Genomic DNA, 22699 nt, shown 5'->3' with positions numbered 1-22699 from the left:
GTTTACTTGAAAAATGGCTTGTTGATGAAAACTGCTGTAGTTGCTTTTTGGTGGCTTTGTTGTGAGCAATTACAGTTTTACAACAAGATCTACAGCCAGAATTTTGATATGTAACTGAAAAAATTGTCTGGTTTGCTGAAATACTCCCATTAATCAGTTGAAGACTAGTTCTGATCATTCTTGGGCAAGTGCCCATGGAAAGTGTGCATTATAGCAAAATCACCTTGTCCTCAACTGGTTGAGAAGCTCATGAACAAAGCTTTACCAGGATCGCGGATCATAAGGTGTGTGTGTGTGTGTGTGGGGGGGGGGGGGGGGGCTGTCAGGTGATTAAAATTTGAAGTTCAATTCAGTCACTTATTAATGTACAGTGTATTTGAGGCATATTTTGTGTGAACAGAAGTCATGCTATAACTTTACATCTACTGTGGATATTAACATGTTGATAACTGCAGCATCCTACTTCATACAGATGCTGATAATTACCAAGGCTGTAAATTACATATTTAAGACCCTGAGTCCATTCAGACATTCATGTCACCATCAGGTTTACATGCTTTCACTGCATTCACACTCTGATAAGAATACATGAAAGAATGAATCTATTCCTCATCATTCACCATGATTTTAATTTCTAAACAAACAGGCCAAAAGTTTGTGCTTTTCAAGGGCTTGTGGCCCTACTTGTGCACCGATATTTATCAACAAAGGAAGTCAAACCTTCACATGAATTAAAAAAGAGTATTAATCATGACCTTCGGCATACATTGTACATGCTGATTGCTGTAAACGTGGATATTTTCTCGTGACTTATTTTTTGCACTCGGCGAGAAAAGAAGATTTTTTGCATGTTTTAATGCCGCGGAATCAAGACATCAACCACTTGAATTCATTGGAAGCAAAAATATTTGTGTGTTTTTATTTTGGCGCTAGTTTCTATTTGCGCGAAATATGCGAAAATTTCAGCACCGTGAAAATGTCCACTTTTACAGTAGCACTCAAAGTGATATGCCAATCATATCACTGATGTAGCTATTTACACAAGCCGTTTAGGCATTAGATTTAATATTTGAAATTCAAACTATCATAGTTATGTTATGATGAGATTGACTGGGAGAGAGAGAGGGGGAGAAATAAAGAGAGAATATATTTTAGTAGGTAGATGAAGACAGATGGAATATTGACAGAGTAAAAGTGAAAGATGAAGAGATATCTAGAGAAGGAAACAGAGAATGATATGCATTGTGTTTTCAAGTTTGTATCTACAAGTGATATCACTGGAACCAGAGAGACAGGAGCAGAAAGAATAGGAGGTGTATGATAGAGAGAAAGTAACATTAGAATTCTCTGTCAAAGACGTAATAGTTTTGCTTCAATAAACGACATCACCAAAAGCGATTATATGTTACTTGAGTTATGCCCATGGGAGATCTTGTCATTTTGATATGATACATCTATTGAATCCCAAACTGGTTTGGTGTTGTGGCTAAGAATAAAACCCTTTGTGGACAAACTGATTTTGCTATAAAACACATTTCCTGGTGACACCTTCTTGAGTATGCTAAGCACTAGTCTTCAATGAGCCAACAGACATATTGATCCACATGAACAATCAAAGTTGTGAATATCACAGTTTTGTTATTGCAGTTGGGGGACTGCAAGAAGAAATGTACAAGTGCTTGAGGCATATGTGTTTGGTTTTGAGCATGAACACACAGATGTATCTATTTGTCTGTATATATGTGAATATGCATTACAATGTATGTACGTCTACATACAATTTGTATGTGTGTATCACGTTTGATCAAATCGTGCTATCGCGTCAACTGAAACTACTATTCAACATCACCTTGCCTGTAAAGGTTTTGAATATAGACAGAGACAAATATGACACACAATGATGTGTGCTTTGGCAGCCAATGGTCCTACTGATGAAATACCTTTGCCACAGTCATATGGAAGTGTAGACCACACAGAGCAGACTGTAAAGTCGATTTCAAGGCTTTTACTGCTCTGTTGAACTTTCTTTCTTAGAGTCACAAGTCAATTTAAGTCACTGTTCAGGCCGGCAGTGATTAATTTTACCTCTTAGTCAACAAACAGATTGTAAATGTTGGCTGCCATCAACCTAGATGCAATGTATGGAAATGCTTGGAGCTGCATCCCCACCCCCATCACTTTCCCCCCTCCCGTGGAGCAGCGCATTTTGAATGGGGTCACATTCTTTTGCACCCGTAAATACCAGTGTGCGTAAGCTGATCCTCCCGGAGCTCTGTGATGAATGCATTCAAGTGTAGCTATAAACAAAGTGACATGGAGATAGGATGAAGTTTGGATGGGAGGATGGCTGGAGGAGGAGGATGGGGGATGGACATACCAATCTCTGGTAGGAGTGATGCCCTGAAGACATCCAGGTTAATCTGGAGGCCAAAGGCCCCCTTGTATTCCTACAATGTGTATATCTAATGTATGTCTACAATGGTGAGAATCATACTACCAATGCTGTATAAGAATGGTGTCCAGCTCATCTTTTCTGTAGATGAGAAAGTGTTGAAGAAGAAACTGTAATTTGACAGTTGTTTCTGCTCAGCTGCATCTATCAAATATAATAATTTGACTGACATCTTGGGCAGTGATACCACTTCCCCCGTTCATACACAAGAGGATATAGAAGTTTGAGAGTACAGTTGCATACTGACGGTAGTGCAAAGATTCTAATTTTTAAGCAGAAGTTATGGATATTCCAAGGAGATTGTAGGTAAATGTTTATGGAAGTTATTTTGATGATAACCGAGGTCGTTGCTTTAAAAATCTATGGCGTTAACTACCTGAACAACTTTGAAACATGACATTGTAGTATATAACCTGGGAAGACTGTATGGCCACTGTTACAGTGTGTGATATATACATTGTCTGATACAACATTGACTTCATGATGTTGAGCATTTTTTTTTCTACAAACAGCACAGAGGATGAGTGAATTATTTCAGTCACCATGGAAACTGATGCAAAAAAAAAATACTGCTGGTGATGATTACAGTCGCACCTAATTAACGTCTAGAGTAAAGATGAATACAGTGAAGGGACTGAGATTTTGCAGACTGTTCAAAGGAGAGGAGATAGACTGGAAAGTACCAAAGAGAGAAGGAGAAAGAGAGAGAGAGAGATGAGGAGGAGGAAGAAAGAACAAGAGAGAAAGAGAAGAGAAAGAGAGGAGGGATGGGAGAGACAAAAAAGAGAAAGAGAGAAAGAGAGAGAAAAAGATGAGATGAGAAGATGGGGAGAGAAGCTCCATAGCGATCCCAGTGGGGGATGTGACATGAAGGAGACATACATGTTATGCTTTAATCTCACCCTGTATGATTGACAATGAAACCAATATCTCTTATGGCCCGTTAGACAGGGGCTGGTAGCTAATGCTGTAGTGAAAGATAAGATAGCTGTGAGATGGATGGAGCTGGTATAATTGGAATAGTGGATGGAGGCTTGTAGTAGGAGAGGGGTTTCAACTTTTGAGAACAGATGGTACCTTCATCCGTTCAGTTCTGAGTTATATGTAGTTAATACATTTCATTCTATTATCAGTGATATTTCATATCATTTCTTTTTGTATCAAGCTCTTAGCAGAAATTGTGACAAAAGTTCATCTCATCTTCGTTTTTTTCAATATTTGTTAGATCAAAATTAAACCCTTTTTGGGAATGCTGAGACACTTTGGCTCTGATTTGAAGGTGTTTTTCACAATTGTGTAATCTGTGTTGAGTGTGTTATTTACCTTTGATGCTTAGTCAGTAAATGCTTCAACATTTACTCTAAAGTAAGTAGCGCTAGCAGCCACAGCTCTGATGAAGGGTTCTATGACATTTGCTCCTGCGACAGTTGCTCCCATGAAATACCGGCTTGCTAAGCCAAACATGAATTCTACCAACAAACATAAACCTAACCCCAATCCCAGTCCTCACATCAAACTAGACCTAAAACCCTATCACAACCCTAACCCTAAGTCCTTGGAGAAAAATAAGACCGGAACAATTGTCGCAGGAGCACATGTCATGTCACCCAGATGAAAAAAGAGCCATAGTGGAAATTACCAAAGTAAAAATGGCAGAGAGACAAGAATTCAAAGTGAAATACAGACAGTTAGCAGATTAATCCACTCCCTACATGATCCTAAATTCACCAAATTTGTTCTTGATCCATGTGTCCTCATAGTATGCAATTGGTTAAAAGAAATAAAGAAAAAAAATACCAAATTTGATGCTGAAAAGAGTAAAAAAGGCAATGAAAACAGAATACAAATACATGAATACATGACTAAATGAATACAAAATGAATATACAGACAGGCAGATAGGCACTGGACAGGAAGCAGACAAATGAATGCTCTTATGGAGACAGACAGATAGACAAACAGACAGGAAAATGGACAGAGATGGACAGATACTAGGAGGTATAGTGTCATGTGGATGGGTTTAGACCATCAAAAAGCACCATCAAATGGTGCATTCACATTAAAATGAGCATGGCATTAAATACAACTGTGCCACAGTAATTTGTTAGCACTTATGAAATACCATGGTAATAGGCACCGCAGTAATCCCTTTGGTACTGCTCTCATTCAAGAAATATCATGTTATTTCCAGAAAGCATTGCATATGCCAATGGGAAAAGGCATGAAGTGTGTCAGGTCATGTCAGAAATGCACCACTGTAGAATGGGTGGCACAATTCACACTCAAATCTCACATTTCTTGCAAAGTTTGAATTACCAGCCTGAATGCCACAAAAATTTGGGATACATTTTGTAGTGTAATTGCATTCACATTATTAAATACTGCAGTATTTCACTGTCAATGTGAACACGCCAAAGGATTGGTAATAGAACATGAAACTGAAGGGAGGCGGCTCATCCAGACTGCAGTCTTGGTTTGGATGTGGGAGCCAAGTTAAGGTTATCACGTAAGTAAACAGGGGAGGCTGTGGGAGGACCATCCCAGGATGTGATTGAGACATACCAAAGCCGGCAGGATGTAACACATCAAGCGTACAGCCGTGCAGGCCTTCATTCACTCCCCGCGTCGTTAATGTTAGGATGGTGTGTTCGGGAAGCAAGATAAATCCCATCCAGCTCTGTCTGCCAAAAGGCAAGAATACTTGGAGTACATGATGAAATGCTGATGTCTCTTAGTATGGATAGAAAGTTTGACATTCAAAGGGCTAACTCCCTCCTGTGTGGGCTTCAATGCAAATATATTATATATATATATATATATATATATATATATATATATATATATATATATATATGTATGTATATATATATATATATATATATATATATACATATATACATATATATATATATATATATATATATATATATATACATATATATTAGTATATATATATATATATGCCTCCTATTCATTCCCTAAATTCTTATCAGTCTAAAGTAATAGAGGTATAAATTAATGATGCTGCTACAGCTAATGCAGTATATTTGAGTCTCTAAAGCCTGTTTTCAATCAGCCTTGCATTTAAAATGTCAATCCATTTCTTGTTTTGGAAACAGAAGCCATTAGAATAGAGATTTGTGATATTTGATAAAGCTAAAATGTAAAGTCAACTTAGACACAACAGTTGCAGTATTAAGCTATCACATACAATTTTGCTACGTACACTCAGGTGTACATGTTTGTTCCCGCAAGGGACCAGAAATAAATAAAGATAATGCTTTAGAAAAATGTCACCTTGCAAACAGCAGCTGCAGTGACAGAAATTGTCATGATTATTTCTACCCAAGCAAAATTAAAGTAAAATTTAAAAAGTAAATATAAGTAAAATGTGCACATACCAAGAGTGATATCCATGAGACAACTGAGACAGAATGACATAGATTAGATCATCCAAGACATATTAGGTTTCACACTGTAACATACTATTAATGTACATCATGTTTCTCTATGGATTCTGAGGGGGAGGGGGGGGGGGGAGGGTAGTCATACTAGGATATTCAAATTCATGAAATTCTTCCGTCGAGATGCTTTCATTGCAACTGATTGACAAATTGCCCTGCATCAACGTAAATTTGCAACTGATTTGTCAATCAGTTGCAATGAAAGCATCTCGATGATAGAATTTCCTGAATTTGAATAATTATGCAGTACCCGCTGCATGCTATAAGGATTAGAACCAACACTTGCTGTGGGGCGAAAGCTCGGTGGTCTGGTGGAGATGACGCCTGTCCGGTGATCAGGAGGTCGTGGGTTCGAGTCCTGCTGGAGTATGTACGCCCATGATTTTTTATCATGGCTACTACTAAAACACTGATCAATTCAGTGCTTATTTACGTCGATGCAGGGCAATTTGTCAATCAGTTGCATACCAGGATATTTCTTCACAAGGTGCCAACACACAGGGAGTAGCACTATATGCAAGGAACACTACCTGATCTATCATTACCTTACCCATTACTTCTTAATTACTCTTTACATTGTAAACTCTACTTTTACCTTCTGGTTGCTCCACTCATAGTAGACCATTGAAACATTGTAAGATCTACACCTGACCTACTGCTCTTATTAAATGTAACTGCTCAGCTCAATGTCCACAATAATGGGACCAAGATGAATTTCCACATTTCTACATAGTTCAAAGGAATAAGCTGTAAGCTTTCAATATAACAATACATAACTTGTTAAAATTGGACCATCCTAACCCATTAAAAATTGATTGAAATAACAGGGATTAAGGTGGTGCAGTTTCTTAGAAAAGGGAGAAAAGAGGATTTAAAGATTACTGTTACTCAAATGTGTTGTGCAGAAGTATGAATTTAAAAAAAATGGTCCAGAAAAATCGCTAATATCTCAACTTCAGTCTTGTTTTAACCTGCTAAATTTTGACAGATAGTAGAAGACAGATTTCTCTTTCAGGTAAGACAGACTGTAAAGATTTGAGCTGGTCAACCCATATGACATATTTTGGTCCATTACAGAGAATTCTTATCTGTGATTTTTGTGGGTTTTGAGCTGGATGGTCACAAATATTCTCTTCACCCAATGATTGCTTTTACCTTGTAACACTGTAAAGTCTACATAATTTCTGATTACCTTGTGCACTGTAAATTCCACATGACACTTTTTAGTATCTCTGTGTACATGTGTGGTAACATTTTGCATCAATTGTATCAAAGATGGAAAAAATGACCCAAGCATGATGAATTAGCAGGTCTCTTTGCCAAAAACTTTACCTCTCTTCAATCCTCGCCAAGGGATCATGAAAATGAGAGTGTGATGTACTATACATATGGCATAATTATATTTCATAAGTTAAATATTTTACAAATTGAGACTTGCTAGTTGATTTTGTGAGTGGTTGAATTTGTAATTGAGAAACATACTGCCAAAAATAGAAACAAACAAATTGCTTTTTAAGAGAAAATTTTGGAATTTCCACCTTTGGATATGATTAACATCGTATGCTATATTTATGTTAATGAATTAACTATATATTTGTTACAAGCAGCAAATTTTTAGTAAAGTATTAAATTTGTAAAATTTGCTAAAATTGAGATACTGCAAAATATTCTGTGCATGAGTATGAAATGTGAAATTCCTGTATCCAGCCAGTGATTCAGATCATTACTAAAATTGAATCATCTGTTCCATGTGTCATCATCAAGTTTTCTTGCAAATCGCATGTAAATCAGTTCACAACTTTTTGAGTTATTTTGCAAACAGACAGACAGACAAACAAACAAATAAACAAACAAACAAATCAATGCCAGCAAAAAGGCCTAACCTCCATGGCAAAGGCAATAACCTCTGGTGACGTGCAGGCTTGTAGATCATATGTCAGCCATGTTTATATCGCTCAACCATCATGTGCGATCTCCAATAGATCTCGACAGATCATACGCTCCATGAAATTAATTTCATAAGATGTACAAAATGGTAATGATCCTTGCAAATCACAAAGTGCTGACAACTTGTGATGCTGGGATTGTGATCAAAGATGGCTGCTGATGAGCCAAAACGATATGACACCCATGCACTGCAACTGCAGTCCTCATTTCCAAGTACATTGAAGCCAGGATATATTTCTAGCCAGGGAGTCAGATCTTAACCAGGATGCTGATCATAAAAGCAGTGGTAGACAATACCTTGTAATCCATTTTGTCTTAGAGACCACACTTCATTGTTTTGATAGTATAGATATTGCTTTTTAATGACAATTTATAGCATTCATTGCAAGCTATAATGTAAAGTTCTTTTTGATTTGAGACCCAGTTTTGTGATTATCTGTTGTTTATTTCCATTGCAAAACGATGCAAATCCTCAAATCACAAAATCTATAACTGATCCTTAAACTGGCAATGCTCTAGACAAGATGACAGTTCATGTTTCTGTCCCAAATTGTTAATTTGTGCTTGTTATTCTGACTTGGCACAGATGCAATGAATTTAAGCAATTAGATGCAATTGTTAATTTTCACATATGTACATGTATATGATATTTAGTACTTCCAATTGAAAATAAGAGTCATTTAATGCAATTGATTTAGACTGTCACAACAGACATAGGTGAATTTTGTATATTTACACTGATTTGATTTTTGTGATAACTTATGAAGTACAATAGTGCCTGTTTGGATAGGGATCAGGGAATTTAGTTGAGGTAGAAGTGACTCTCAATTTGGATAAATTGATCAAAGTAGGTTGAATTTTAATCTGTTTCATGGCGGTTGACCAACAAGATGGCTTAGGAGGAGACTTTCAAAGGAATTGATAATCTAGGCACATTTGTAGATTATGTAAGAACACAGTAACATTAAGTATAGGCAAGGATTGTTTAAGCTAGAAATAGTAGGAGGGAGCTTGGAAATGGGGCTGCAGAAGGAAACCAGGAAGGGGAGATGGGGAATAAATATGACATCTCAGTAGGGGTTTATTGGAAGGGAGTGGTAGTAGGGATCAGTAAAAACAGGAGGAGTTAGGAGGGATGTTGGTTGAGGGAGGACGGTGTTTATTGATTGGGGTGATGGAGGAAGGTTGAGGAGTGGGATGTATTGCAAGGAGAATTCCTTGTGGTTAATTCTCTGATGCCTGCTGAGAACAGCTGCAGTCTAGTGTTTGTCTTGTGATGAATCTCTGCCAATAGACCTTAAAGACACTCAGTCGTGGCGAGTGGTTTGTGCGGCACGGAGATGAACGCAACACGCTGCCTCCCCCATTCTGTATCAAATGTAGTGACCCCCGAATGAGAATAGCGCTGGCTCAATGGCTCAGCGAAAGTACGGTAGGCTACAAGAAAGCTCCCTGTGCTTATCTCCTAACCCAAAATGGCTGTCAAAGCGAGCCACGAGAGCTTCCGAATGGACGCACACTCTCAGTGCGCATGCACATGAAGAGAGGCCGAAAGAGCCACGCGTCTTCTGGCCTCTCTCCTCCAATCACCGCAGCTCGCGGTGACAATATTTGTGTATGATGCGTACACGCATACACACACACACACACACACACACACACACGCCGCAGCGTCTTCTGGCCTCTCTCCTCCAATCACCGTAGCTCGCGGTGACAATGTTTGTGTATGATGCGTACACACACACGCACACACACACACTTGCCTCAGTGGTAGCATTGCGCAATTGCATGCACAAACTTCGGTCGTTCGGAGTTTACGTACCATAGGGATGGCGATCGGCTGCCTTTAAAGGCATAATTTACCATTTGCAGATGAAACAAAAACCCAGCATTAGTTCTTTAAAATAGTTCTAAAATGTGAGTAAGGGATTGAAACAACCGCTGTAAAAAATTGAATCGTATAATCGATATTAATTATTGTTAGATACACAAAATGTGAAAAATAGTTATAATAAAAATGTTTCCAGACTAAACCGTCTACAGTTATGGTTTAATAATGAGAAAAATAGTGATATCTCCTTATATTTTAGACGCTATTGCAAAAATTTTATATGGTAGGATGCTTTGTGATACAACTGACCTATACTAACACATATGCATCAAAAGTGATATCTTGAACATTTTTAAAATCATTGCTCCCAAAGGTAAACGGAACCTTTAAGGATGTTTGTAAATTGAGTTGTATGGTTTAGAATGAATGGAAAAGTTAAGATCTGAGGTTAATTCATGCTCATTGATACTGTATTGTTGTTGTTGTTGTTGTTGTTTGTTTGTTTGTCTTTGTTTATCTTAATCAAAAGTGAAAATTATGATGACAAATGTGTTTTTGTATTTGTTTGTTTTTTCTAGTATTTCATATTTAATATAATCTACAAACTTTACTATATTTTTTTCTACTGTATGTCAAACATCAATTGTCATTTAACTAAGTACAGAAAGAGTGTACGCTGTATATGTATGTTCTTATTGTATTGTTTTATTGCTTAGAATTGATGCAAAATGAACTTGATTTGGACTACCCTAGTTGGTTTGGACAATTAAGTCATGAATTGATGCTATCAGAGCCAGACAGAAGATTTTATTTTAAAATGTATTTTTTGGCACTAACCATCTTTCAAAAATAAAATTTCAAAGTCTTAATGCACCACATTTTGACATATTTCAGACATGCTTCATTTGGCATTTATAGCTCTCAGTCTGTAAAAAGGGAACCCAACTTGTCAGAGTGAGGAGGATAAGGTCAAAATGATTTGTGTTCAACACCAGTGTGCTGTAAGTCTGTGTCCAAGTGTCTGCGTGTTAGTGCTAATGTGATTAGGTTGGATGTAAATAATTACATTTGCACTTGGAATGTGTGGGTAAATCATGGTCAATTTGTGCAGCTGTTAAAAGGCTAGATTGCTACAGTGAATCAAGCATTATTGAGTGAGCTTATGAATGTATAGATCTGCTGCTGCTAAAATTCAAAGTCTCATCACATGACATGTAAACTCTCAGATTAAGTTCAAACCCTTTGCTTAAGGAAAACAATCTTTCATGGATTGAAAGATTTTCTGAGCAAATTATGAGCTAGTGTAGGGAAATATGGAAGAAAATGATATTTAATAATCAACATGTCCTTGTCAATCCAATAAGATCTGTGTTGATGAATGGTCACGAGAAAAATGCTTGTAGAATTTCATTTGCTGTGCTGTTTGTGGAAGCTGTTTCGTTCCTTTAAAGCTATTTTTGAAGTGGGCCAGAAAGCAAAGGATCTGTCTGTCAGTAGGAAGAAGAGTGTGCAGTAAATCTGGGATGACCTCTTGTCCATGACTACAGCGACCCAGCCTTATCATAAAGATAGGGCTTAATTGGAAGTCCATTGTAATAACTCAAGGGACTCGTTAATTCATTGCAGATGACAATCCTTTTTCACCATGCCATATGCATGCCCGCCCCGCCCCCCTTTTTACCCCATGGGACATAAGAAAACTGCAGGTTATTACTGGGGTCAGGGAAGACACACCATCCCACAATTCACACACACACTTTGGACAAATAAAAATGAAAATAGTTAAATGAACAAAAAAATGCAAGTAATCACATAAAAAGTGTAATGTAACCCCTGTATATGAAATTGACCAAGGACAGTTTACCAACTTAAGAATGTACTTTTGAAACATAGTACACATGAAATATTTATATAAATCCTACGCATCTTGACCACAGTAGAAGTGTTTTTTTTGTTTTGTTTTGTTATATTCCTGCAATAATTTTTTTTTTTCTGGAGGCGTACGCACACAGTCAGTTATCAATTATTGTAGCGTACTGTATCACATGTACTGTTTTTTTTTTTGTCTTCTTCTTTTGTGATTGTAATTTTGGTTTGGCATTGTCCTAATGTTATTTTGTTGGGGTTTTTTTTAGTCGTCTTGTGCGCTTAGAAACACCAGTATAGAGCACCTTATTAACCCGTTGAGGACAAGTCCCGAGTATACTTGGGCAAGCATCTATGGGAAACGCGTGTTGTAGCAAAATCAAACCGTCCTCAACGGGTTAATGCAATTATTATTATCATTATCATTGTTATTATCATTATTATTATTACTATTATTATTGTTATTGTTTTTGTTAATGTTGTTGTTATTAAATTGATCAAGCACCTGTTCTCTTCTCTTGACCCTCACATGTTACAGGTGGATGGTTGGGTAGCAAACCTCGTATCTCTGACATCCATCAGAACGGGATCACGCTGTCTTGGAGCCCCGCCCCGGTCAAGAAGTCATCCTCCCAACTCTCCTACATCCTTGAGGCTCGGGACAGCCACAGCAAACAGTGGACTCTCCTGGCTACTGATATCCTGGACACAAAGTTTTGCATCGAGGAGCTTGATCCAGAGGGTTCCTACATGTTTCGGGTGCGGGCCGAAAGCGAGAGTGGTATCAGCGAACCCGGGGAGGAGTCAGACCTCATCCGCCTCAAGGATGTGGGTGAGTCCTTCCCACATAACTGGCTCTTATTGTGGAGATTTGTAAGGAGACATCAGATCAAGTACTGTATACGCCGAATATTTTGCGAGGTTTTTATTTTCGCGGAATTTCGCGAGTCAGGTGCTGTTCACAAAATTAAAGACACGCGAAAATATTGACACTGATCAAGCTATGAATGTGACGTATATATTTCTCCATTCAGTACACGACTCCACGATCGCGAAGTTCCAATTCGTGACAATTTAGACTCGCTAAATAATTGGCGTATACAGTTTATCAGGGCTTGTCACTAATTTTTTTCTCAGGTAGCCCATTTGGACTACTGAAATATTTTGATTTGAAAATTTTAATCAGATTCTTACAGATATGGGTTGGTCTATAAGGGCCCCGTTTTATCAAAAGATAAAATCGATTTTAAATTTCTTTACTACACAGGCTGCCATAGACTTACAGCTGAAATCAACTATATAATCAATTTTAACTCTTCATAAAACAGGGCCCAGGTCCATGTGAGACAAACAACTGATTCAGTAAGTGGATACTTCCCATGCACAGTTTAGCTGTCTTGAGAGATAGCTCTTTTCATTGGTATTCAGATCATTCCATATCTTCTCTCTCTTCTGTACCTAAAACTTAGACCGCCATTTGTTATGGAAGAGGATAAGTTTAATTCAAAAGAGATTTACTCATGTTGAATTCACAGAATTGTGTATCTGTGTTTAATACTCTGACCAATCCCCACAATGATATGGTGACCTCAATATAGATGCTAGACATAAGTCTATCTAGTTCCCTTAATCTCCCCTTTGTTTTAGAACCAGCTATTATGTCATCTCCTTCCTCATCACACCCCTACCTTCACCCATAAAGGGATTTGGTTACTTTGGCAGGTACTTCTTGTTTATGCAGATTTTGTGTCAAGAATTAATTATTCATATCGTCTGTTCTCTTTCCCAATATCAATGTGAAGCATTCTAAAGTACTGTAATGTTATGGAATCTGATTTTCTATCTGTTTCTTTTCAGCCGTAATACTAGTCTTCTGCCCCCAGTCAAAGACAAGAGGATAACTTAAATCAGGCAGTAGCTAACTATGCAGTTTTACTGAGTTTACATTCAAATCTTAGAGCATCTAATCTACCCTCCAGTAAACTTTCTTGACTCAAATGGCCAGCAAGAATACATGAAACATAGAGCAGTGGAGTAGTTTGTGGTAATTGAATAGTCCAATATGAAACAGAGCTGTTGTTAATACCATATTGATATCGAAGTCAATGTTGTGTATTCACAGAATTTAGCAGGTTACTGCATTTGTTTTTGTACATAAATTAAATGTTTTATCAGAATTAAGGAGTTAGCTCTGTCTGTCTAGATTTTCCTTGGTCTTTAATGTTGTTGTGTGGACATGTGTCAATAATTGTTGATTCTGATCTTGTATTTAATCCCCTGTCAAAAAGTCAGAGATTTGAAACACCTGTACATGTATCTCCCCATTCTCCTTTATTTTTATACTTTTCTTGCATGTACTTAAGGCAAACCACCTTAAGCATGATTTTTGTCTCTTTAAAATGATTTGAAGACCCCCTTTTCTCTCTATCCCACCCCTGTAGGCCAGAAAGGAAGACATGTTCCCTCACAATCTCTCAACTCGGCGGAAAAAGGTTAACTTTTATTTTGCCAAAGCTTGCCAAGTGTTGCACACGGCTGCATCTCTGGAATGTTTTCAAGAAGTCAGATTCATCATGAAATTCACTCCATTTTTTTTCTCCTCTTGTGATGTGCAGTTCACTCTACTTCACTCCTTCATTTCTTGAGCTTCTTTCTTTCTTTCTTTTTTTCTTGGAGTTTTTCCTTGTCCTAGGAAGCCAGTCTTTATTTCATAAAGTTTTCCTTTGAGCAATGAGATTATAGCAACCATGTTTCTGCTTTATCTTTCTTTTGAATGAAAAGAAACTGTCAAAGCTATTACTGTACCTGTCAGTAGGTGTACCGCATAAACAAATAAGCAAACAAGAATAATCATATTCCCCCACTTGATGTGATTTACCATAATACACTTTATGTTCTCTAATCAGCAAGAATTTTTCAAACTGTCTAGTCCAGTCCACTTTTTCTCATTCCTTCTGATTGTTATAAATTTCCTTTTCTTCTTCTTTTTCTTTATATTCATCTTCCTTGAGTAACTGTTCATCTCTTGTATCTTCTCTTCATCGTTCTTCATTAATGTTTGTTGTGAATCTCCTTTTTTTTTTGCACGTAGCTTGTTCAAACGAGATTGTGCTTTGTGTTTGTGAGATTAATGTTTGTGTTTGTATGTAGTCAATGGTAAAGTTCTTGTGCATGTTGATCCAGTACTTGCAAATTTGGGATTCCTTCTCAATTTTTCTCTTCCTTTACACTACTTGTACTGTTACTATTAAACTCTTTGTGTATTCATGTGATCAAAGATTATGAATTCAATTACACATCATTACTAATGATTATATGTTATTGAAAGAAGGTGATAAATTGTTTGTTCACAAAACTTTTGCTTAAATCTTTTTAAGGCATTTGAAATACTCATAAGGATCACTTGCAAGCTTTGTCTTGTTTGAAACTTGTTTAATTAAATCAATTGATCTCAATTTTACTCTGAGACAACTTCTTAAGGAAAGTAGAATATCATGGACCCATAACTCGATAAATAAAACTTTTCAGTGAGTAATTGTGCACCATTCATTTTGAACTCTGGGTGATTAATTTAGAAAGAAAAGTAGTCAGTTTGAGGGTAGCAATAGAGAAAAGGTTATTTTCTTGTGGGTTCCAGGAATTTAAAGAGAAAATAAGGCCTGGAATGCTTCTTCACTTTGAGGAAAAAGAGTAATTCAAGGTACAGAATGCCAATATTGATGTGATTTGTTGAGATGTGCATGATGTAGGGATTTTTTAGCACATGATTTTATTTTTGTGTTTTATTCCTCTTTATTCTTACCTTTTAGTTTGTTCCATACTGACTGCAATATCATGTTCATATAAAAGAAGGTTTTTTCATGAATGCAGGTCACCTTTATGTAGTTGCAAATGCGAGAAATTTCTTGAGGTGATCAATTGTTTAAATGGAAAGAAGAATATAGAACTAAATTCTTTAAGTAAATGAAAATCATATTTTCTTTTTTGATTTGCGCTGCTGAGCTGTGCATGCAAATTGTGCAAAAGTACAAATTAGGTTAAACCTTCACCTGAATGTACAACTGTTTCAATATGAAATAAACTTTTAATGGTCTGTTTACAGTAGTATTGGACTACAATCTTACCCAGTAGAAGAAATATGGTAGGGCCTACATAAAAGCAAGCTGATTAAGTTTTAGGTCTCAGAATTGAATTAGGTAAAGGGAAATATTGACCACTGATTTAAATATATCTACTGTAGACCAAATAATTGAGGAAAAACAATTAAAACAATTAATCTTATCTATAATACAGATGATAAGTATGTTTTTCCTAATTGATTTCAGAATATTTGTGTGAGGTGCATTATGCACCATAATGTGTTCAGAACATATTCTTGATACCTGAAAAGATTCACTTGAAATAAAAAGAGAGAATAAAACAAATTTCAGAAGTTTCATTCTGATTTGGTGAATGTTGGCCTATCAGCTTATGTTCCCCTCACATACATTTTATTCTGTAATATAACTTTATGGTTCTGTTACAGCTGTCATAAAAGACTTATGTACCTTTTTCAACAACATACTTGGTGAATGATTCAATTTTCCATTGCTTTTCAATTTGAATGTGTCATATGCCTCACTAATAAAACATTTTTATATGCAGATATTTCACCCTTGGCTCTTTTTGAGGTTCCATATTGGTTTTGGTCACATCCTATAGCCACAATCTTGTTATTTCTATCTGTAATATGAAGATATGATCATATCTCCTGATGAAATCATCTTTTTATATCCAAATAGCTGTCATTTGCTTCACCCAGGTGTTTTGCATGTGTGATGTTCAGAGAAAAAAAGTGAAAAAGAAATGGAGTCAGGTATCTGTTCCACATCAATGGTCAGCTGTTGTGAAGACTCTGTAATGTGCATTTAATACCTAAGGTCTAATATGACTCAACCCTTGCCCTTCATGCCCTCCCATCAGAAACAAGTGAACAGAATTTGAAAAAGAAAGAAAATTGGATAGAATTATCTTGTAGTCCAACATTTCATGCATACAGACTCTGACATATTTGAAAGAGACTAATTGTGAAGCTCCAGTACTGTTTGCATAGAGTTTGCATCATTTCTCTGTGAATGTGACTATGAAATTGATAACTCTTTATTGAATAAGTTTCTAGTTTGTTTTGGAAGCCTAATACTTCATTTGAATTTTATATGATTGATAAATTCTTACAATGAACAGGGGTTATATGAAGGGGGAGTGACATGTCTGATGTATTCAAGATCAAATCTGTTCTCAACCATTGAACCATCTAGGAAATTCTGTGGATGATGATGATGATGATGATGATATATCAAATCTATAAAGCACAAGACTTATAGACATACATTCTTCTGCGCTGCAAAGTTTATGATGTACTTGATAATAATAGACAGGTAAATGAAAAGATGTGTTTTGAGTTGTGATTTTAAAACTGCTACAGTTGGGGATTTACTTCTAATGGTAGGTCATCCCAGAGTTTGGGAGCTGCACAGGCAAATGTTCGGTCTCCCAATGTTATTTTTGTTCTGTGACTTCAGTGCACGTGGCAGGAAAGCATTCTCCATAATTATGTTCTCATATTGTGAGGTAGATAATTAGTATGAAGTGTGCTAATTTAAGTTTATTGTCTCTTGTCAAACAGGAAACAAGCCCCTCTTTGTGAACACAACAGAGGAAGTGTTCACAGTCAAGGAGGGCAAAGCCACATTGTCCTGCACAGTGACCGGTGACCCTAAACCAAAGGTCACTTGGATGAGGGAGGAAGAAATCCTCAAGACCAATGATGTCTTCAAGATCTCCGCCCAGCCTAATGGAGTCTGCACACTTGAAGTGCAGAAGGTCACAAGTAACGACATTGGGGAATACCGCTGTATTGCCACCAATGAACATGGCGAAACAAGCTGCAGGTTGTATCTTGATGTAGCAGGTAATGATAGCAAATACAAAAATACAAAAAAAAAAGATTTCTTATGTCACATGTATTGTTATCAAGCAAGATTAACAAATGAATACATTTGAGAATCAACTGCAAAGATATGGAATAGAGTGTTTTGAAGACATCTTTCCATGAAATAAGAATAAGATACCACTGTTAATTGTTATATGCTGTTTGATATGAAGTAGCACCTCATAAGATGAAAATCATTTCAAGTGACTTTTACATTTATAGTTATTCTCTCAAAAGGCAGGTCTAAATGAAAAGTTACCTTTTGTACATAACTATCTGACATTCTATAAACAGGATGTCATGTTGAAATACAGAGCTGGTTGTTCTCATGGCTAAATCAATAACTGATTAGCACGAGTCTGAGATTGATGTACTATCAAGATTTTCCTTTCTGGTTCTTGGTTTCTCTCATGATGTAATGAATACTAGAAGTAATTGACAAGAAAATAAATTTGTAGAAGTATGAACACCATGTAATCATGACTCTTGTGTGTTTATTGAAAGAGCACACCCCCCCCCCCCCCCCCCCCCCCCCCCCCCCCCCCGCCAACACACACCCTCTCCTATTAACTAATATATGTACCTGGTATGGATGGAGTTGTTGCAAATGTCAAGGAAGAATTGCAATCTACAAAGTACCTATTAAGACAGGATAGTGGAATCATATACCTGTGAAGATATGGGCCAAACATAACATTCTTAGCTATATACTCATATCTTTTCCTTTGATAATTATGTAGAGTTTCTGAAATATCCATCACAATCATAAAATAAGTTAAGCACCATTTTTGACATTTCAAAGTAAGTCCATCTTCAGATAAAGCAAGATAAAACCTTTCCTGTAATACCTCACTTGTAACATAACAAGGAATATTCTAGAAGTTATGATTAGAAATATCCCATACTTTCTTATTATTTTGTTTGTTTTTTTAGCAGCTTTAATCACAAATATCTCAACTTAAAAAGAATGAAGTTAGCTCTTTTTGCGAATAAACTCTTCATATGTTTGGATGTGACTTCTGCCAACAGAACCTCCTCACTTTGTGGAAGCTTTCCGTGACACGGAGGCCACTCTAGGTCAGACCATCCGCCTTAACTGCAACATCGATGGCATTCCCGAGCCAGAGGTGATCTGGACGAAGAATGGAAAGGTAATTGATGACTTTGAGCGATACCAATTCTTCTATGAGGGAGAGGATGGCTTTGCTCTGGAGATCTCAAATTTTGACAAGGAGGATTGTGGCGTTTATGCAGTTGAGGCCACCAACATCGCAGGCAGTGCAAACCATGCCAGTGAAATCTACATCACATGTAAGTACTGCAGTAATATAGTGCACTTCCATTATAACGAACACGGTTATAACAAAGTGACAGTTACAAATGTACAAAGAAGTAAAAATTCAGGCGGCAGCATTATCCGCTCTATGTCTTTTATTGTTTATCTGTTCAGTTAAAACAAAATTTCGATATAACAAACGAAAACTGCTGGTCCCGAAGACTTCGTTACAACGGGAGTCCACTGTAGTAGCAAATTACGCTTACGGTATACGTTGTATGTATAATGGCTGGGCAAAGACTTGCCATATGTACAGTTTGACTCACCTCACAAGCATCGTAGTATGCGGAAATGTTAACATATTAGTAAGACTGATCATTCAGTCAATAAAATTTGAGCATCCCCTGGTGGAAGCTGATATATGAGGTGAACACACATCATACAGTTGTAGTTACTGCACTCAACGAAGCATTGCCATTAGGTGCAGAAGAAATATTAATGTTGATGAAATGTGGAACACAATTTTGACATGGTGTCATAAATTTTACCAATAAATGAGCTTTTGCAGTATAAGTGGTCTGAATCAAGATATCACTTTGTCACACTTCAAGGCTAATTTTCTGACAGTTTATTTTCAATGAATCAAAATATCAGAGCAAACACATCAGTGTACATGTGATTGTATGGGCTACTGCATTGTGAAGCCCTTTAACATAGTTACTTCCTTCTTAATTTCATTAATGTCTGTAAAACTTGGCTGTTATAAAAAGCACCCACCTTTTAAGTCCTCTACTCTTTCCCTTTAACTGACTGCAGTTGATTAAAGGAACCAAGGAGTGGTCAAAATGGACTTTTGTTGTTGTTGTTTCTTTACATTACTTAAAGGGACTGTACAGTACTGGATGAAGTAGGTGTTCATGTTTTGAACATTCCTAAGTGAGATAATGACAAGCCTCTTAAGAAATATGAAAGAGCATGTAATTTTAAGAAGGATTCAACGTTTATTTGATGAAAATTGGTTTTCAAATGGCCAAGATATCCCAGAAAGTGCTTATAATAAAAGGCGACATGCCACAACTTTATTAGGATCTCTTTGTTTCACCTTGTTTTTGGATATCTCAGCCATTTCAAAACCAATTTTCATCGAATAAACTTTTGATACCCCTTAGAATTGCATGCTCTTTGACATCTCATAGAGTGGTTTCTGAATATCTCGCAAAACGTTAAAAGCTAAATCTTCACCTCGACCAGAACTGTACACACCCTTTAAAAATGGGTCTTAATTCTTTGAAAGAATGCTGTTGCTCAACTGAAGAGATCTTGGTTGTTGTTTTTGTCCTAATAGCTGGCCCTGATGGCTACCGGAGAGTCTTCATCAAGAAAGACATCAAGGTTGAGGATGAATATGAACTCCTTACCGAACTGGGAAGGTAATATCCCCCAGATTTTATTCAGCTTTCCATTTAATCATCCTCAGCAGGTTACATGGCTAATTGATTGAAAGATTGTTTTCATTCCATTCTACTACACGTTAAAACAAACAAAACGAAAGATAGCATAAAAAACACATGAAAAAGAGAATTTCATAATGAGCAATACAAACTTCCTAAATATATATTTTTCAAGTCTTTTGTCAATAGATATTATTATGGAAATAGGGGGGAAGGGGCAATGAGGGGCAATGATGCTGATGACAAGAATATGAAGTGAGCCCTCTATAGATATTAACTTGAAATTGTTCCCATCTCACCCTCTCATCTTCAGGATTTGTTGGACTCTTTTGAGTCCTATCAGGTTGTCTCAGCTATTAAAGATACCAAATTGAATTAGGAAAATTTACAGTATGATAGATTTGAATAGGGGAATGGCAGTTTGATAATATCTAGTTATTGTTCATGATGAGGGTGACTTTAATTTGCTCCTAGAAATTGATCCCACCTGAAATTTAATTTCAAAGGAATTGTCTCTTTTTTATTATAAGATATGGAATTCTAAAATGTGTGGAATTTCTGTAGAAAATAATAACCATAGTAATGATGATAATGATCTGCCAGGAAGAAACCACATGGACAGTTTGGCCAGATACATACTATACGTAGGCCCTAACAGGTACATCTCTCACATGCATATTGATATAAGAACTTAAGTAGAGGATGGGACCTAAAACAGCAACAATCAGTATCAGTCAAAGATGTTCCAAATCATGTATTTGGAGTGAGCCCTCTGTTGACTATAACTAGTAAAAGCCAAGACAGAAATGTGACAGAGTTTGTGACATACCGAAAAAAGGGACAAATATGGCGTGCTTTTGAGCCACTACTAGTTTAAAGGCATCTAGAATGTGAGGGTGCAACTCAGTAGATTTTTTTAATCCAAATCTGCCAGATGTATCACACTTATCAAATATCATGGGGACTCCAAAAACTTGTCAATATCAAAGACATAGTGTACGTAATTTGGTGGAAACTTTATTATCAGTTTCAGTGCACTGTATGATCAGCCAAACACTCCTGTCACCGCCTATTTTGAGAGTTTTGACACTGATGCTGCACACATGGACTAGAATTTGGAATTGATTAGTCTTATTTTATTTCATTTCCTTTCATTTCATTTCGCAGTTGTTTTAAGTTACTCTTTGACAAATATTTTCATCTTAATTTCTGTCCTTATAACATATTTTTATTGATCTATGATGTTTACAGAGTTCAGTAGACTCTGTATGCAATGTGTGGTGCATGATATTTGTTTACTGTAATGTTATGGCTATGGCATGAAAAGATTTAATTGATGCATTTTGTTTGTATCTTATATTTCTGGTAATTCTTCATGACAGTTGTAATACATTAACCCATTGAGGACGGTTTGATTTTGCTACAACACACATTTCCCATACCTGAGTATACTCGGAACTCGTCCTCAATGAGTTCAAACATTTTTGCACATTGGAGTGAATTCATAATCAGCGAGATTTCATTGCAGGCATGGATGAATTTGATAAGTGCTGATGAAATTGTTAAAAAGATGGCAAAGTGAAAAAACAAATCTTATTTATTTGCTTTCAGGGGAGCTTACGGTGTGGTTCACAAGGCAGTTTCTAAGGCTGACGGAGGCGAGTGTGCAGTGAAGACAATCCGTGTCAAGGCCGGGATGTGGGAAGAAGTTCGGAATGAGATCGCCGTCATGGGAGTGCTGGATCACAAACGCCTCATCAAACTCTTTGATGCCTACGAGACTAAAAGAGAAGTCATCATGGCCATGGAGATGTATCCTTGAAAGTACCAAAAAAGAATTTGTTATCTTTCCTTTGTCAGTAGACCTGTTCGGTTTGGCTGCTGTTTTTTTTATGTTGATGACTATTTCAGCCATAACTGGGCGGCTTCAGTAAGTCTTACAATAGTTAATCTATGCACTGATATAGCAATAGGGTTCCCAGCCCATCAGGGAAATCAGGGAAAATTATTTTACTTTTTTTCCAGTCAGGAAAAAGTCAGGGGATTTTGATCGGCCCAAAAATCAAAAGTAGTCAGTAAGACTCTGTTATATTTTGTTGCATATCAAAACAACATCCATTTAATGAAACTAGATGAAAATTGGATGTGAAACTGGAAATGAGTTGAAATATTTATCATGAAAATTTGATACTTCATCAGGGAAAAATCAGGGAATTTTGTTTTCTTGAATGCTGACAATCCTGAGCAATGTACCTGACTCATTGCATAACCCATTGAATTACCTTTTCTTGTTATTTTGGATTCCCCATATGGATCTACTTCTGGAATTCATGGTGTGCATTAAACATATGACCTCTTGGTACTGTAATCTCAGTTCCACCTCACAGCTTGTTTTAACCCTGTATGTACTTGGCAAAACTGCATGCATGTTTAAAATGACTT

At 36.7% G+C, this 22699-nt stretch overlaps 1 protein-coding gene across 1 annotated transcript in view; it reads left to right on the top strand.

The window, feature by feature from the left end:
• Positions 1-22699, top strand: part of LOC139721560 (protein Obscurin-like) — a 164539-nt gene that overhangs the window by 98080 nt on the left and 43760 nt on the right. The window contains exons 9-14 of the mRNA XM_071632880.1: positions 12098-12391; positions 14001-14051; positions 17225-17509; positions 18560-18841; positions 20152-20236; positions 21869-22069. Of these exons, the coding sequence (XP_071488981.1) occupies positions 12098-12391; positions 14001-14051; positions 17225-17509; positions 18560-18841; positions 20152-20236; positions 21869-22069 (1198 nt within the window). The remainder of the gene's footprint in view (positions 1-12097; positions 12392-14000; positions 14052-17224; positions 17510-18559; positions 18842-20151; positions 20237-21868; positions 22070-22699) is intronic.

The sequence above is a fragment of the Diadema antillarum genome, unplaced genomic scaffold (assembly GCF_040938485.1).
Source record: "Diadema antillarum isolate AM-2024a unplaced genomic scaffold, OU_Dant_1.0 scf00000013, whole genome shotgun sequence".
In the NCBI taxonomy this organism is placed as follows: Eukaryota; Metazoa; Echinodermata; class Echinoidea; order Diadematoida; family Diadematidae; genus Diadema; species Diadema antillarum.
This window is presented reverse-complemented; position numbering and strand designations above follow the sequence as displayed.